At 40.1% G+C, this 19,025-nt stretch overlaps 1 protein-coding gene across 1 annotated transcript; it reads left to right on the plus strand.

Annotated features, from left to right (window-relative positions):
- The first annotated feature begins 403 nt into the window (after window positions 1-403).
- LOC117473374 (transient receptor potential cation channel subfamily M member 4-like) lies at window positions 404-18,206 on the plus strand. Its single transcript, XM_034118941.1, is given in 29 exon segments — window positions 404-673; window positions 2,632-2,693; window positions 2,797-2,974; window positions 3,311-3,491; window positions 5,089-5,258; window positions 5,600-5,774; window positions 7,679-7,743; window positions 7,850-8,083; window positions 9,111-9,213; window positions 9,311-9,432; window positions 9,918-10,211; window positions 10,297-10,398; window positions 10,498-10,626; window positions 10,869-10,998; window positions 11,924-11,997; window positions 11,999-12,070; window positions 12,425-12,537; window positions 12,626-12,742; window positions 13,367-13,416; window positions 13,491-13,729; window positions 14,266-14,384; window positions 14,879-15,011; window positions 15,109-15,283; window positions 15,456-15,621; window positions 15,707-15,888; window positions 16,302-16,434; window positions 16,545-16,617; window positions 17,563-17,656; window positions 17,754-18,206. Coding segments are annotated over 29 exon segments (3,777 nt in total). The 5' UTR covers window positions 404-613; the 3' UTR covers window positions 17,786-18,206.
- Window positions 18,207-19,025: the final 819 nt, after the last annotated feature.

Here is a 19,025-nt window from a genome sequence, read left to right on the forward strand (position 1 = left end):
TTGAGATTTCATATCCGCCTGTAGTATTTTGGATCCGGCTGTATTTTTGACTTTTTATTTAAATTATCCGGAATATTTTATATTGTTTTGTTTATATTGTTTATATTTTATATAATGCTTTTCATTGTATTTGTAATTGTTCATTCTCTTATACCACTTTTTAAAGTATTTAAAGTATATAATATAAAGTCTGAACCGGTCTGAACACACTTGCTTCTGTGACGAAAGAATTTCCCAACCAATTGGCAGGACATTTTCAAAGCTTCGTAAAACTTCATCTCGCCATCCCTAGATAATAACAATGAGATTAACTCGTTATAATCAGCAGTTCTCAGACAGTGGGGGTGACTGGCTCCTCCTGTTTTAAAGTTTTGAGGAAAATTGCAAATGGTGAGCCTCTTGTGAAACCACACCTTCACCTGTGTGTGGTGTGTCTGCTCCACACCTTGATTCCTCTCTGGCTGCTCAGAAATGTTTGGAAATGGCTCTTCCATAGCTTCAGGCTTATTCAACCCAGTATTTTAGCATACTCACTATAAAATGGGCAGACCGAAACTGTGAAGTATTTATTCTCCTTATATCTCCCACTGGGGAACATAAGAAAGGAAACACAATGAGAGACACAGGAGAAGGGGGAGGCGAAAATAAAATCGGCAAATCTGAGAAGGACCAGGTAGGCTCATAATCTCTCTGTTCTGGACGTGATTTCATGCACGTTTTTTTACGGTTACAGTTTAATAAAAGAGGAATTTAAGTGGAAGTTGTGATACAAATTGTGGCTGGCTGTTATTCCCCGAGAGGCTCTGAGTCACAGTGACGCGAAGGGCAAACAGCAGAATCAGCTGGTCGAGCAGGAGCTACACGGTTTATGACGGACGCATGGACGACAGAAAGTAGCATTGCAGCTGTGTTTGTGTGTGTAAACAGACCCGCATTTTGTCGCAAATGTACCTAAAAAGCAGCTAGTGTGTGCTCATATCTGTGGATAGTTGTCAAACCGGCGGAAGTTAAGCTAGCTCACTTTGTTGCGGAAGAGAAATGACCGTTTAACATTTTAAAATGTACAACACTAACGGCTAATTTGCCGGTTAGAGTCATTGACAGTTGTAAACAAGAGCTTCACATGGTTGCTTTTTACCTACTTAATGTTACTTTAACTTTATTTACCCTAACACTGACTGTACAGACAAAGATAAGAGTACGCCCCTTATTGTACTGTACTACCCAGCCTTTCACCAGCTAACGTTACAGTACATAGCCAACTAGTAGTGGAAGAAGTATCAATATTGTCAAAATACTTCATTAATAGTAAAAGTCCTGCATTCAAAATCTTACTTAAGAAAAGAACAAAGCTATTATCAGCAAAATGTACTTACATGTAATCATGTGCAGAAAAATGGCCTTTGTGTATATAATTATTTATGTGTGACATCTCTAGATAATAGTGTTGCATCAATTAGCATGTTACTGTTGTAAACAAAATAAAGTTCTGAGTACATTTCCTGCTATCAAAATGTTAATCAAGTAAAATAACACAAGTATTGGCACCAAAAGTAAAAGTACACATTCTGCAGATTGGCCCGTTTCAGAATAATATATTATATGTTTTGATTATATATTGATGCATTAAAGTGTTATCAAAGCTGGTGAAGGTGCAGCTAGTTTTAATGACTTTGAAGCTGGTAGCTTTGGAATGTTACTCCAGATGTGAAGTCGTATAGTGTTGTTTTGTATTTCAAAATATTAATCAAAATCTGCACCTATGAATTCTGGTGGGGTACAAGTACAAAGTAGCAACACATTTAAATACTCCATTAAAGTACAAGTATCTCAAAAATGTACTTAAGTACTGTAAATGAGTAAATCTACTTAGTTACTTTACACCATGCCACCTTTTGATAACTTTGTAAGCATTAGTGGTAAAATTACTCAGATCCTCTTCTTAAGTAAATGTACTAATACCACAGTCTTTACTCCATTACAAATAAAAGTCCTGATTTGAAAATGTTAATTAAGTAAAAGTACAGAAGTATTCTAAGCTATATCATAGCTTGAAGTTAAAGCCTAACAAACATAGCCGCTGTTAATACCGGGAGATAAACATTCAAATGATAAAACAAATATCTGTTCAGAATATAAGGATTTTGGCTCAGGTCTCACAACAAATATTTTCACTTGAAAGCACAGGTGTTAATAATAACAGAGCTGCATTCTGTTTAGGTGTGTCAGGTCTCAGGTAAGTGATTGTGCCCAATGCTTCCCTTTCCAGTCCAGTGTGTAAAACGTGTCCAGTGGGGCCCCTGCAGAATGTAGCCTCCTGGATGCACAGAAGATACCTGTGTACAGTAGTGGCCTACGTGCCCACCACACACACTCACACTCTTACACACACTTTAGAAACTTGGTCTGAAACTACAGCACCATGTCAGAATTCACAGCCAGGTGTTCAGGCACAGAACCTCTCACCAGCTTATCACCATCTCTGAGCCAAAGTCAAAGTTCTCACTTTAACATTTTCCTACGCCCTGCTGCCACATGGTTTCCAAGCATAAAAGAGTAGGGATAGAGTTCTTAAAATGGTAAAAGCCCGTGTTTAATTTCAGTGTGTTAACCTTTTGAAAATGTTTTCAGAGTTGGATCCCCAAGATCATCAAGAAGAGAGTGTGCACCACCTTTGTAGAAGATTCTCTCAGGTACTTTGAACTCTGTGCAGCACATTCCTCTGTGATAGTAATGTATATTTATTGTGGCAGGATGATCATGTTTTCACATGCGTTATCCTCTCACCTCTCTCAGTAATGGCACGCGGTGTCAGTGCGGGGGTGCGAGAGATGACCACGGCTCTGTGGCTCTTGGAGACTACTTCAGCACAGCGATTGTCAACCGCTGGGTCAGCGCCCAGCACTCCTCTGAATATCCCACTGATGCCTTTGGGGAGTTGCAGTTTGCAGGAGCCAGCAAGAGGCACAGCTATGTGGGTGGCTTTTTGCTCAGTTCTGTTCTCTGAATGGCTCATTTAATGTTTGTCTCTATATTTTTAGATTTTATGACCAAATCTATTCTGTTTTAAGACAATTAAGATTCCAATGCACCTACTCTGTAGTTATCAGTACTTTTTCCCCCTTTATCTTTAACCTACTGCTGCACCTGAACACAAAGGGATCACATATCTTTACTGATAAGCTACATTACCATTTGACCACATAGGACAGTTATAATACAATCACACATTTTATAATTAAATTAAAGTCAAATTTGTGTTTTATCCTCTACCCGTTTCAATGTTTTTTGTCTCTCTTTGGGATATCAGTACCTGCGTCTGTCATGGGACACCCAAGCGTCTATGGTCTACACCCTGATGACGGCTCACTGGGGTCTTTCTGCTCCTAACCTGGTGGTCTCTATAGTGGGTGGAGAAGGCAGGACAAAGGTGAAGACTTGGGTACGAGAAGTCCTCCGGCAGGGACTGGTGAAAGCCTCACAAAGCACAGGTAAACATTGTGAAAGCCAAATGAACTTTGAAGTGGCTAAACTGCAAACACTGCTATGAAGGTGGGTCATAGGTTACAGACCAGTTAAACCCATACACACTTTTATCACTGTGACTTTAAAATTCCTTGGGAAGCGATTTGTCTACAGCCAGCATATGATGTCATCATTTACAGACTGGTCCCCTTCACGTGTAAAATAATTGTTTTGATGGGTGTGCCCTAAATTCAGGAAATCTGCATCTTGCATTTAATATTGCATTGTTTCCTCAATAGTGCATAATATGTTTGAAAAGAATCTTACATTTAATCTTAATATTTCACCTTGCCTTAAACTTAACTTAACTCACCACCTTTCATTGGTTAATTCATTCATCAATTTGTAGCTGCTTTTCCAGTTTGCTTAATATAGTTCAACATTTCAGCAGGAATTATTGTTTTTACAGATGGGAATTTCTTAAGAAACCTGATATATGATTCTGGGCCATACCATCTTCACTGGTTCATCATAATACTTACTTCCCTATTATACTGTGTATTTGGTTTTCAAAAAGGTCTTAAATTAACCTTGAAGAAAGCCTGAATTTGCCTTATGTTTTATTTTGCCCTTATAAAACAAATGCTTCTAACGGCATTTTAACTTCATATGTCTAACCTTTATAGTCGTATGTAAGTCTTTTTTTCCCCTTATGGTAATTATATTATTTTGCCCACCAACATTTTCATTAAAGGTTAAAACATTAAAATCAGCATAATTTCATTATTTTGTAATGTAGATAGAGAGAGATGCACATTAAGTCCTCTAAAATGTGTAAACATTTCTAAGTAACAATCCATTCATGAGTTTTCTTGGATGACACCGAAATACTCCTGGTGCTTTTAGCAGGAAAAATGCAGCTGTTACTAAATGTAGTAGCAGTACACTCTAGGACTCCCTGAGGTCCGATCCTAATTTGGTACGACAATGGCCGTTTCCTCCTCACTCCTGTGCCAGATGCAGGTGGCAAACAGCGATACTGATCTCCTGTCACCGAGGTCACTTTAACAAGATGTCTCCAAACACATTGTTTATACACAACACTGTGTAGATGTGTGTACCAACAAGGACTGTTGACATGGACATAAAATATCAAAACAGTAGTAAACATTACGTAATAAATATATATTTAGCAAAGTAAACATAGATGTTAAAAGTGTGTTGTGGCTGTATTTATATATGTATCTCTGTGGTAGTAGCTTTTGATGCGTTTTCTTTTCCATGTTAACTTTTATTTTTTAAGGTTCCCATGGTTAGATGTTGTTACTTAGCATTTTCCATGATAAAACACTTAACACAGTGTCTATGGTTCTTGAGTATAAATGACTGTCCATCTCAAATAGACTAGATTAGATTAATCCTAATCAAGAATATGTAAGTTTATTTACAATTAATTTGAAGGCTTTTGTAAATAGGTCTTGGTCATTTACCTGATAGTCAAGAGGTAAAAATGTTCGCTTTAAACGGCAAATTCTTATGACATTTCTCTTTCTCTTAAGAAGTTACAGCTACCACACAGTATCTGGTTTCTTCTCCCCCTCACTGTTTGTCTGCTCTTCCCAGGAGCGTGGATCCTGACGACCGGCCTGCGTGAAGGCGTGGGCAGGTGTGTTGGAGAGGCGGTGAGGGATCATGCCACCGCAGCCTCGTCTGTGTCCCTCAACAAGGTGGTGGCGGTGGGTATCGCTCCCTGGGGCTTCGTCCACAACCGAGAGCAGCTGGTCAACCCTCAGGTTGGACAGGTTTTCCTATACTTCATTTACAAATCTGCACTAATTATTCTAAATGAGGAAAAGACTAGGTCCCAAGTTTGGGGTTGAATTATTTTCTCTATTACAACCAGACCTTGTCATAAAGGGAAGATGTTGTTCAGCTTTACGTGTCAAAAGTAGAAGAACTGTAGCGTATATTCTTCATTATCTTGGTTCCCAATTGTATTGCTTTGTTTCTTTTACTGTGATTCTATGTCGTATGTTGGAATCTACTAAATACGGGCCTCTAATGCACATCAGATATTGACTTTATTCAAAGACACCTTGCTATATCATAACTCCCTTGTTTCTTGCTCTTGCAGGGCAGCTTTCCCGCTAAGTACCACGTCCAGAACGCGTCCCGGGACTCCTGTTGCCTGGACAACAACTACCAGGCCTTCCTGCTGGTGGACGACGGGAGTGTTGAGCGCAGGCAAGAGACTGGATTCAGAGCCAAACTGGAGGACTACATCTCCCATCAGCGCACAGGCATCTGGGGTGAGAGATAATATGATAAAATATAATGTTTGGTATTATATGTAGTATCAGAAATAGTTTTTTCCCCTTCTTCACTTAAAATGTGACACCAATGACTGAAAGAAGTGTACCTTAAACTTTATTTCCTCTGTTGTTTTATTTCCTATTACCATAGCTATGCGGATGACACACAAATTTACGTAACAATTTCACCAGGAGACTATGCTCCAATTCAAACACTGAGTAAGTGCATTGAACAAATCAATGACTGGATGTGTCAGAACTTTCTCCAATTAAACAAAGATACAACTGAGGTAATGGTTTTTGGAGCCAAGGCAGAACGTATAAAAGTTAGCGCTGAGCTTCAGTCTGCAATGTTCAAAACAACAGATGAAGCCAGAAATCTAGGTGTAGTCATGCACTCTGACCTGAGTTTCAACAGTCACATTAAAACAGTTACTAAATCAGCCTACTATCACCTAAAGAACATATCTAGGATCTAAAGACTAATGTCACAGCAGGATTTGGAAAAACTTGTCCATGCTTTTATCTTCAGTAGACTCGACTACTGCAATGGTGTCTTCACAGGTCTCACTAAAATATCTATTAGAAAGCTGCAGCTAATTCAGAACGCCGCTGCTCGAGTCCTCACTAACACTAAGAAAGTGGATCACATCAGTCCTGTTCTGAAGTCTTTACACTGGCTTCCTGTGTGTCAAAGAATAGATTTCAAAATATTGCTGCTGGTTTATAAAGCTTTGAATGGTTTAGGCCCAAAATACATGTCTGACCTCCTGCTAAATTATGAACCATCCAGATCTCTCAGGTCTTCAGGGACTGGTCAGCTTTCTGTCCCCAGAGTCAGAACTAAACATGGAGAAGCAGCGTTCAGTTATTATGCTCCAAATATCTGGAACAAACTCCCAGAAACCTGCAGGTCCACTGCAACTCTTACTACTTTTAAAACCAGGCTGAAGACTTTTCTTTTTGCCGCTGCTTTTAATTGAACTATTCACATCTTAAACTGCACTGTAACTTTTATCCATGTATTTTTTTCTTTTAATGTTTATTTTATTATCTTTTATTTTTAATGACTGATTTTAAATGCCATTTTCTTAATGTCTTCCATTTTTGTAAAGCACTTTGAATTGCCTTGTGTTGAAAGGTGCTATATAAATAAACTTGCCTTGCCTTGCCTTGCCTTGCCTTGCCTTCCTTCCTACTGAATTGCTGGTACAACTGGTTTTGGAGAACCATGCATGAGGAATGATGGTGGATTATCTTGAATCCTGAATAAATAGTAGATTTTCAACTTGCTATTATCTCAAATGTTCCTTGTACTAATGTTTCAGTAGTATAAAGTGTATGTAAAGAAAACAAAAATATGTCCAAATGGCACAATGCTCTTTTACCCACGAACAAGTCCTTCCTCATCCATCACTTCTTGTGGTGGTCTTTCATTCATGAATGTGTTGAAAACATGATCCTTCATTTTCTGCAGAATGAAATCCTTTGCATGTCACTGCAGGAATCTCAGTCACAGCTCTTAAACATGTATAGTCAAGCAGAGATTTAGGCAAAGATATTTAACAGCATGCTCCCTCTGTGTTGTTGCCTCTTACGTTACAAGGAAAATATGCTTAGTTTGTGTCAAGTCCTGCATTCAGGGTCTAATGTCTGCATTAAAGTGAAGTCTATATAAACAAAGAATTTAGATAGATAAGTACTTTATTAATCCCAATTTGGGAAATGTTTGCGTTACAGCAGCATAAAAGACAAGGCAATGAACATAAGAGAAATTAAGAAACTAGAAATAAACAAATAAAATAGCATTAAAAAGTTACAAAATATACATGTGGAAAATATACATGTGGAAATAAATGTACCAATGCACTGAAGGAATTAAAATGCTTGTATTTCTGTAGGCAGCGGCAGCATCGACATCCCTGTCCTATGTATGCTGATATCAGGGGAGGCAAGCAAGCTGGAGGTACAGTTGCTGCTTTTTATATAGAATAAATCATTTCAAAAGCACAATTTACTTTTATTAGGGCTTTTGTATTCCATAAATATTTTTGTTTTCTACTTTCCACCAGAGAGTGGACCTCTCTCTGAAGACCTCCATGCCCTGGCTGGTGCTGGCTGGCTCTGGAGGGCTGGCTGACTTCCTGAGCGACGTCCTGGAGAACCTGTCCTCTGCCCCCACCGCCCAGTCCTCCTCAGAGGGGGACGGCGAGGCGGGGCCCAGCGTGGATCTGAAAGACAGAGTGGCAGAACGGGTTAAGAAGCACTTCCCCTCTGAAGCGGAGACGGAGAAACTAGTCGAGCAGGTAAGTGCTCAAGCATGTTGTCATTGTGTTGCTTTCGTCGTGCGGGACAGGAAGGAGCTGTTTTTTCAGCGACTACTGGCTCAGATTGCCGTGACATTTAACTTTTAAATTCATGGCCTCCTGGTGACACCTTGACCTTTCTTTTGTATGCTATAAGGTCGAGATTTCAATATTACTCCCACAGGATATATCAGCATTCCAATAAACATGCATATACTCCCAAGTGGCAAAGTATTTTCTCTTGTACCATAACCCCCAGGGAAAGCTAACATGTTAAGCTCTGCTGCAGCTGCTAAGGCTCTAAGAAAAACAGCCACATGGTTTATTTGTTGCTCCTGTCATCCAACACTTTATAATAGTTGCATTTAATGAACAATTATTGAGCCTCTACTGAGCCTGTAGACTAATAAGAGGATTATTCCTGTACCAAAACAGACTGAAATAGGATTAGTTGCATCTGTCTAGCCAATGATGTTTAAAAGAAAAATGCCTCCCAACTCTTTAGGACATATCTGATCAAAATCACTCTTATACATGTTTGGACATTTCCAAAATGCATTGTAAAAAGCCGGGAAGTATCTTAGCTGCTCTCTATTTTAAATCAACGTCAGCTCCTCTGCACTACCAACACACCCTCCTAATCGCTGCAGTTTTATCATCAACAGCCCATGCTGCATTCAAAGACTGTGGCTGGTTATTGACTCATTTATCAGTGCCGTCATGATTATTTAATCTATAAATATAACAGATGTGTCTACTCCCTGCCTGTTGAGTATCTGTTTAACTTGGGACTTATTTGATACCCACTGTTAATCAATGGTTAATTATTACTGTTGATGCTTGACTCCAAATGCCCTCATAACATCTTTAAATGCCAGACAATCTGCGGCGAGTCCATTCGACGAGATCATGGCTTTGACAGTTCCCTTTGTCACCCAATCTTTCTTCTTCACTTGTCCGTCTCTTGCTCAGTATCACTATTGAACTCAAATGTGTACTTTTCCTGTTTCTTGTCTCCATATTCCAGACTCTGAGCATCTACCAAAACAGAGACTTAATTACAATCTACCATGGAGAGCAGGAGAGCCCCAATGAATTTGACACAGTCTTGCTCAAGGCACTGGTGGGAGGTACATGCAACTGGTTTTACATTATGAAAAATGTCTGTTTTAAGTGGCAACACGTCTTTTATTTTGATGTTTTGTGGTGTGATTCTGTGTTTCTCAGCCAGTAAGCATCGAGCGTCTGTTGATGACAGTCCTTACAATGAAGAGCTGAAGCTAGCGGTCACATGGAACAGGGTCGACATCGCCAAGAGTGAACTCTTCAATGGAGACATCCAATGGAGGGTGAGAGGGAGGGGGGAGACATCACATGAGATGAGAAATACTACCACTCTAAAGTAAATGTATTATGTTTAGTGTTCTGTATTAGGGCACAACTAATCTAAATGTAATCGCAATAGCAAAATTGGTTGGTGTAATTTTGAAATGGCAGGAGGCATAATATTAGACGGACTACAAATCGTATTCTTCAGTCTTACATTTTTTTTATCTTTGTTTGGTACAGATCTTTTTAAAGGAATCTCGCCATGCGGATTTAAAAAATATCTTTCAATAATGATGACAATAATTTTGTAAAAATGTCTCCACCATTGTAAATCATATCGTAATTGCAATTACAGTCAAAATAGTCACAATTAGTTTTTTTCTAACTTGTGCAGCCTTATTTTGAAGCCCTTTTGGTCATTACAGCACTTAAAGTTCTGCTCTGCAATGGCATTGGTACACATTAAGTATTGACCTTATATTGAAACCTTTTCCCAATCAATTAGTATGAAGACTTGGAAGACTCCATGACAGACGCCCTGGTCAACGACAAGCCTCAGTTTGTGCGCCTCTTCACGGAGAATGGCCTCAACATTCTGGACTACCTGACGTATGGCCGGCTGGAGAACCTCTACCGCTCCGTGGCCGACGGGACGGTGCTTTACCATCTGCTTCAGCGCCAACTAGTGGAGCGGCTGGGGTATGCAGCCCCTGCACCCACAGTAAACCCGCAGGACTCCACTAAAGTTGCAGCAGAGAACGTATACATCCACAGAGTGACGGATATCAGCCTTTTTGAGGTTTGTTTCTTCTGATTATAGACACAGGCCAGGCCAATGAAAACAGAACATGTGTTTACACTTTAATATTTTGTTCTTTCCTCAGGTTGCAAGGGTCCTGGAACTGTTGATAGGTGATGTCTGCCAGCCGTTTTACTACGAAGCCTTGGGATTAGAACAGATCTCATCCAAGAGGAGAGCTCTTAGGGTAGCTTTGTAGAAGATGGATATCAAAGTTAATAAACAAATGACGTGGACTTGCAATTATTCTGACACCCCCTCCCCTGCTTCCTTTCATCCATCCCAGCGTGCCAGTAAGGTGCTGCGAGGAGAATGCTTGTATCGGGAGAAGCGCTGCCTCTTCCCCTGGGCTTCGCTCTTCATCTGGTCTGTCCTCCAGAACCGCAGCGAGATGTCCACATTCTTCTGGGAGATGGTAAGACTTTGAAGACATATAAAGCAATAATGTGTTTTGTTTCTTTTTGAAATAAGCACTTGATAATCTAATCATCTGCATTCTTCTGGTGCAATCAGACCCAGAGCTTAATTAGTAAATATCATTTTTTTTAACCACCTGAGTGATACAGAAGAAAAACATTCATGAACATCCCATTCTTAGCAAACATATTGTGTCATTGAAAGTTTTTGTATGACCTGAGTTTCCTTGCTGTCTCTCAGGCAGGGGAGTCGGTGCTGAGTGCTCTGAGTGGCTGTAAGATCCTGAGGGAAATGTCCAAGCTGGAGGCCGAGGCTGAGACCAAACTGTCCATGAAAGAGCTGGCCCAGAGGTTTGAGAACCTGGCACACGGTGAGAGCATAAACTAGTCTTCATATGGACAACTATTTATATATATATACTCTAGTCTGAGTGTGAGTGTACGGGAGAGTGACAAAGTGATGGGAAGAACATTTGGAAGTTGATGAAAAAGACAGATTCTTTTATTTTCAAACTACATTTCAGTCTGATCTTTTTTAATCACAATATTGCATGTTGGTAATGCCAGAGATAGGATTGTTTGACACCTTGTCGTAGTCTCGTCTAATTCATGAAAAACAAAAAGTCACATATTTTATTTAATGAAATTAACACTCTCATGAACCTTCAATCCACTAATGTTTGAGAAAACGTGTAGCAATGATGGTCAGACGTTATTCTTTAGCGGTCTGCTTTTTAGGAAATTATTTTTTTGTTGCCTTTGGGAATGGGTCGTTTTTTACAAAGCAATGCATGCACATCCTGTTTATAATGATTGACTTTTTGTCAGCCAAACGGCTCGCTGCACCCGCACTGCGAGGGGGACCCAAGTTCCCATCAGCAAAAACACGTCGGTTTGCTATCCTGGCTCCAAAATGGTGGAATGAGCTCCCCATTGACATCAGGACAGCAGAAAGCTTACACATCTTCTGGCGCAGACTGAAAAGTCATCTCTTTCGACTCCACTTCGATCAATAAAATGACTATCAAAGCACTTATATACTAACAAAGGACTGGCTTATCTAAAGCTAGTTGAGTAGCACTTGAAATGTTTTGGCTCTATGAAACCTGATGTACTTATATGATTCTGTTTTCTTCAAGTTTGTATCTTCTTGGTCGAATGCACTTATTGTAAGTCGCTTTGGATAAAAGCGTCAGCTAAATGCAATGTAATGTAATGTAATTTAATGTAATGAATAACTTTCTTGCTGAATTTCACTTTTCTAAATGAAGCTCTGTCTGTGCTCTCTCTTCTCAGACGTCTTCAGCTCTTGCTATCGGAGCGATGAGAGTCGCTCCTTCACGCTGCTGATTAGGAAATCTCCAGTTTGGGGGGGGCACCACCTGCTTACAGATGGGCATGGGCGCTGATGCACGACTTTTCTTCAGCCATGACGGAGTGCAGGTACGTCACTGTTTTCAAAGCTGTGTGACTAACATATCAAAGACAACATTGGAACCAAGTCAATGGCTTTATTGAAGCAAAGTATCTGTTATGCTATTAAACGTTTGATACTGTAACTTGCTAACTTCCCTTCCCGAGAATAATTAAATAGATCAAACCTTGTTTTCATACAATGTTTCACTGAAATAGTCTTCTCTTCTTTAACATTATTAAAATGATTGCAAATAACATCACTTGAAAAGGAAGGAATAATGGGAATAATGGAATTTTGATTTAATACAAAAAAAACACAGCCCCTTTTTATATTGAGAAATACATTGCAGTCGGTGAAAATGCTCTACATTTCTCCTCCAGTCTCTGATGTCTCAGATCTGGTGGGGTGACATGAAGAGGAGCACAGAGGTGTGGAAGCTCCTGCTCACCTTCTTCTGCCCCTTCCTCTGCTACACCAACCTCATCCCCTTCAGGTAAAACCCAAATTAGTATAATTATATTTAGTCATTCAGAATTGTCAGATTTCCGCACTGATCCTTTACTTCATGCTCTACCTCACAGGAAACATAATGACCCGCACCAGGAGGACGAGGGGAAGCCTAGCGATGACGGACCGGGCCGGGACAGCGACAGCCTCTATGGCACCACCATCTTCTCTTTCTCAGACATCAAGCACATGTAAAACGCTAACATTTTCATATTTTTTATCATTTAAAGTGGACCTATCATGCTATATTTGAATAATATAGTGTAGGACCATACCTATATAAGGCATATTTATACTTTTTTTTTTTCAAAATACCAAACAGATCATGCATTTTAGCCATGCCTCATTTTGCTCAATTTGAAATGTTTTAGCTCTGTTTTTGCAAGGGCTGATTCTGTGAGAACAGCACCACCTACAGGCCTGGCATATGTACTACAGCGTCTCCAGCGCTTTCGAACGGCAATGGCCGTGGCTGTCTCCTCCTGATTGGTGGAGTTGGCCCAATAGCCGTAGCGCCACCGTCCTGACGTCAGGACAGTGTTCAAATCTGGATCAGTTTTTATCAGATCCGTTGCAGCCCCTTTTTTTAGAGATTTGGGTATGGAGGAAAATAGAGAGGGTTGTGTTTTCTGACACTTGGTGAGTTCCCTGGAACACCGGGGACACATATTCATGTATAAAAGATGTACAAAAGTGCATTTTGCATGATAGGTCCCCTTTAAGGAAAAGGGACCACATTGCTTTATTGGTTTGTTCTAGGAGGAATTTCCTTTTGTCTATTGATTTTTTTTTTAAACGTCTTGTTATTGTAACAGTGAAGCTGACACGCAAGGATCACACACTCCAAGGACAGCAACCATCAAAGGTGAGCTGTCTTTTAACGCAATGCCTCTGACCAAAATAAAACTACTTAACAATGGCCGATGACCTTCCCTACAGGCATACCCCAGACTCACAGACCTCCAAAGCGTCCGTTCATCGTGTCAAGATGGCGTCAGTTCTGGTTCGCTCCTGTCACCGCATTTTTGGGCAATGTTATCATGTACTTCCTGTTCCTCCTGCTCTTTTCCTACGTGCTGCTGGTGGACTTTCTGCCCCCGCCTCCCGCTGGTCCGGCCATCACTGAGTATGTGTTGTACTTCTGGGTATTCACCATCGTGTGTGAGGAGTTCCGAGAGGTGAGTGCAGACAGATCCTAGTTATGCCAAATGAACGCCTCCAGATTTACCTCCCCTCTCGCTATCACTGCCTTTCTCTTTATTCATCCATGGCCTTTCCCCAACCAGGATAGTGTTGTGTGGCACAGTTGTTGTTGTTGTACAGAATGGGTCAAAGCTTCATTTATGGTGTCCAACTTTTCAGAAAAGGAGAAAAGCTAGTGTTTTCTTCCAGATATAAAGTTATACGGACACTCAGTCTTATAGAAACAAGTCCTTTTTTTCCCCTCTCCTTTTCATTACATTTAAAAATTCAATTTTTATTGAAGCTTTGACTGTAAAAAAAGTATATTTGGTACAGCTCTAGCAGCTCAGATTGATCCACTTACCGTTAACAGAGGTCGATTTTCACCAGATTTCAGTACACACAGAATATGACAAAAAGTGTGTTGGATTAGAGTCTCACGCTACCTCTAAAGAGCTTTTCAGTATTTGGCACTATCTGGTGATTTTGTGATGACAGCCCTATTTCATCTACGATCGATGTTCTCCCATAGACGTTCTTTTTGGGGACAATGAAGACTCTGCGTCAGAAGATCAGAGTGTACATTCAGGACGTGTGGAACAAGTGTGACCTCGTCGCCATCTTGCTCTTCATCGTAGGAGTAATCCTCAGGTATAGACACTTCAAACATATTATATACAAGTATACGCAAAGTTTAAACATTATATATATCTCATATTTATGACAGAACTCTACACTATTAGTAAAAATTGTCCATGCGTTTTCATATTACAGAATTACAAAGAGATTAATTATGTTTTAATTATTGTGTTTTAAGACTCTTTTTCTCAATGGCTTGGACTCTTCAAAACAGAGCAGTGTGTTGTGATACATGTGACAATGTCAAAGAGTAGACATATGCACAGTTTAACCTAATGAGATTTATTTTTATAAAAGTTAGAGTTGGTTACAGTTATAATTAGGGAACTTAATGCAGTTGCTAACCAAACTGGACATAAATCAAAACAACATGACAAAAAAAAAATCACAGAAAGGATTTAATCCTCTCCTGTCCTGAGTCTCGTGAATTCAATCTGCAGTCACTCTTACATTTCGCCCACTGGATGGTGCTGTTACCTAACTGCGTTTTCTTCACTGTGTTTTAGGATGTTCGACTGGTCCTATGAATTAGGCCGTGACATCCTGTGCGTGGACTACATGGTCTTCACTCTGCGTCTCATTCACATCTTTGCCATTCACAAACAGATGGGACCAAAGATCATCATTGTTGGCAAGATGGTGAGAAACAATCCCAAACGTTGACATCATACCAACCTTACTTAGTAGGATGTTTTCATTATATTGATGGAAATCTATTTTATTTTTGCTTTTTCAGATGAAGGACATCTTCTTCTTCCTGTTCTTCCTCATGGTGTGGCTCATGGCATACGGAGTAGCCAATCAGGCTTTGCTGTACTCCTACGACCCCAGCTTGGAGCGCATCTTTCGCCGGGTTTTCTACAGGCCGTACTTGCACATCTTCGGACAGATTCCTGTGGAAGAGATGGATGGTAAATGCGTTTGTTTGTGTGTCATGCAGCTGATCAAAAGTATTACAGTTTAAAAACCGGTTTAAGAATGAAGTATGTATCTGAACTTTTGTTCCACATCCATTGCAGCTTTTTAAACTTCACGGTACGAACGTAGTTTTAAACCTTACTTTTATTTTGTTGTCAATCTCAGTGGGCAAGGCCTGGGACATGCCTTGCACATACAACGTGACATTGATTAAGATGGGCGAGGAGCCCTGCAGGACGACGTCTAGCAACTGGCTGGTCGTTATTCTGCTGATTGTTTATCTACTGGTCACCAACATCCTGCTCATCAACCTGCTCATCGCCATGTTCAGGTAAGAAGATGGCTGTCCATCAGTTTGTCTCTGTAGCTCCACAAGCACAACATGGTTTAACTCTGCTCTCCTTCTGTCCACCCAGCCACACCTTCTCTGAAGTGCAGGGTAACAGTGACATCTACTGGAAGTTCCAGCGCTACAACCTGATCGTTCAGTACCACTCCCGTCCTTCCCTGGCTCCTCCGTTCATCATCCTGTCTCACATAAATCTGTTTATCAAGAGGGTAATCCGCAAGGTGCCTTCCATCAAGATCTACCACTTTGGTAGGTATTTCAACTGCAATCTTAAAGGGATAGTTTGGATGTTTTGAGGTAGGGAGGTACTTATCCAGTCCATGTATTACTGTAACTACAGTTTGGAGAAGCAGACCTTATAGGCTCACAAGCAAAGCATTGTCTTCCATCTACTAAAATACACTGATTATAGATAGAAATCCCTTCAAAACATATAGAATATCCTTTCAAGTGAGTCTAATTAATATAAAAAATTGTTTCCCAAATGCACCAACACATTTGACTCCCAGTTGGCTTTTATCAATGTGATGTTTTATTTGAAACTGCCTTTTTCCCCCAATTTAGTCAGTTTCCTCGAATAGTGTCATGTAACAGGACTGTATTATTGTAACTCCCACATCATCTTCAACTTGCAATCAAAAAATCCTTCTCTTTTCTATTAGTATTGCAGTTAAAAGGGAAAGCAGCCAACAGGCTCATGACGTGGGAAACCATTCAGAAGGAGGACTTCCTGACCGCCCAGAACAAGATCCAGAAGAGCAGTGACAGTGAGAGGCTCAAACAGATGTCTGTCAAGTGAGCACACCTCCCTATACCAACACTATGGCAGTGTAATTATTTATGTCATGCTCCATAATACCTAATCAGTAATAACATAATAGTGAATGTGTCCTTTTTCTTTTTAGAGTGGATGGTGTACTTAAACACATGAGTGAAGGCAGAGACTTCGACCACAGGCTGAGGGCTCTGGAGAATGAGGTGAAATGATAGCACCTTTTTAAAAGTATTGACTCTCACTGAGATTATTATTCTGTACCATATGTGTTGTTTTTGATACTTTCACATCATGTCTTGCACTCAGTCAACTTATCCTATACAAAGGTGAAATAAATGTCAGCCAGCTAGATATAGCAGGGCAGGATGATATGCATCCCGACAACTAGAACACCATGTTCTGATATTGATATCACAATATGCATTATTTCATATGTGAGGAAAATCACAATTTTTTTTTAAAGGAATAGTTTGCCAATTTGGAAAATAGGCTTATTTGCTAATTGCTGAGAGTTAGATGACAGTATTTATTCTACTTTTGTTTGTATGTTAAATATGAAGCTACTGCAACTAACTGGGTTTGCTTAGCATTATGAGGGCAGCTAGTGTAAAGTGTAAAAATGCACAGTTTTCTCTTGGGGTTTTATGACCTGGTATGTCTTGTTTTGAACCAATAATTTCCCTGAGTCTCCGTTGGTTGAGGAACTTTTTTATCGTTTTCTGTACAGATTAAAAAAAAGAAGAAGATGGGTGTAAATCTAGTGAGCTTTAGAGGTGCTGGTATCTGGATTTACGTTTTAGAAAGAGCCAGGCTAGCTGTTTCCACTTGCTACCAGTCTTTATGCTAAGCTAACTGGCTGCTTGCGATAGCCTCATATTTAACAGGTTGATATGAGGTTTCCCAAAATGTCAAACTATTACTTTATGTTAAGGTTAAAATGGGACTGCATGATATCAACTAGAACCCTCGTTTTTTTATCATAATTAAGGCGAAATCACACACATGCAAAATGACCAGGAAACTTCAACATGTAGCCTTAGATTACGTCATGGTATTCCCAAATAATAGATCCTCACCTCAGATGTGTACTGCATGTAAACGCACAGATTTTCTCTCTTCTGATCTCTTCTTCTGATCTTTCATCTCAGATGGAGTACTGCTCGAGTGCTCTCAACTGGATCGTGGATACTTTGGCACAAGGCAGCACGTTCAAACTTCCTCGGCCTCCTCCTACAATGAGAGGTACAAAATCACAGCATGCATTTTTCTTCTTAGATTGTTTCCTGTTGGTTTTTGCCTTAAGTCATTCATGTTTAACTTACCGTGTTCTGTTTCACAGAGGCGTTCCCCTCCTCTTCCCACACTGCCTGATCCAGCCTTGGTGATGCCTTCACTTGCTCAGGGTCGGTAAAAGACAAGTGTTTTTACTTTGACTGCTCCCATGCTACCCACTGCCATGTTCATCACTGGACTCACTTCAAGTAGTTTAATTGTTCTGAACTGGATTGTAGCAGCACTTGTTACATTATTCCAATTACAAAGTAAAGTGTATGTATTGATGATGTAGCATGACATATTGTCTGTATTTTGTTTGTCAATGCTATCATGTTTTTATTCCTGGAATACTGTTTCAAAGGTTTTTATATAGGGTTTTACTGCTATATTAAAACTACAATAATGTTTACAGGGCACATTACTGTTTAATACTTTTATGTTCGGGCAAACTTAAATGTTAAATCATGTTTTTGAATTGCAACATTATTTTATTATGTTCAATAAATTGTAAACAATGGTATAAGGAGTCAACTATGCTACTGTTAACGGATTAACCCTTTAGGGGGACATTTTGTGACATCCACGACATCCACTCTCAAGAGCTAGCATAGACAGTTAGCTTAGCACAAATACTTGAAACAAAATGGCAACAGCTACCCTGACTCAAGATACATGTTAATCAGTGTCAGTTACAGACTGAACTATTCCTTAAGCTACACTCTCTGGAGCGATGCGTCAGGTCAAAGGTCAAACATTGAACTACTGGATAATCCCATGAATCACTGAGGGAAATTGTGACTTAAACATAAGAGTGAGGTAGTTTGATATACTGTAGATAGAAAGGGATATGTAAGTGTGAAAGGTGTACGTGGTGCTGAGTTTCAGATTGCCGGAGCTCTATTGAAGGTCACATAGTGGAGCAGGGCTATTGAAGGAGGCTTCACTGTAAATAGCCGGCTGGGCCACCTGTCAATCGCAGCAGCGGGTCGCACTGAGAGAGGCAGTGTCATCACTTTCTGCCCCCCCCCCCCTCCTCATGTGCAGACATGAACCCATGTATGTGAGCATGCGTGTCACGGTTCAGTTTCTGAGTAGGCTACTTTTGATGCTTCCTTTTACACACAATCTGCAACGCAATTAACCCAAACTATCCTTACTGTTTCTTATCTGCATAAGGAAAACCCGTAATAATCATTCTGTTCTTAAAACATAAAGAATTTCTTAGGAATGGCAGTTGCTGCACATGTGCAGATCGCCATGATATCCATTTCTGTCTATTTACATCCATTTCATACATCATCCTGACATGTTCTCTGCTAAGGGACAGGCAAGCAAA

Source organism: Trematomus bernacchii, unplaced genomic scaffold (genome assembly GCF_902827165.1).
Source record: "Trematomus bernacchii unplaced genomic scaffold, fTreBer1.1, whole genome shotgun sequence".
Classification (NCBI taxonomy): domain Eukaryota; kingdom Metazoa; phylum Chordata; class Actinopteri; order Perciformes; family Nototheniidae; genus Trematomus; species Trematomus bernacchii.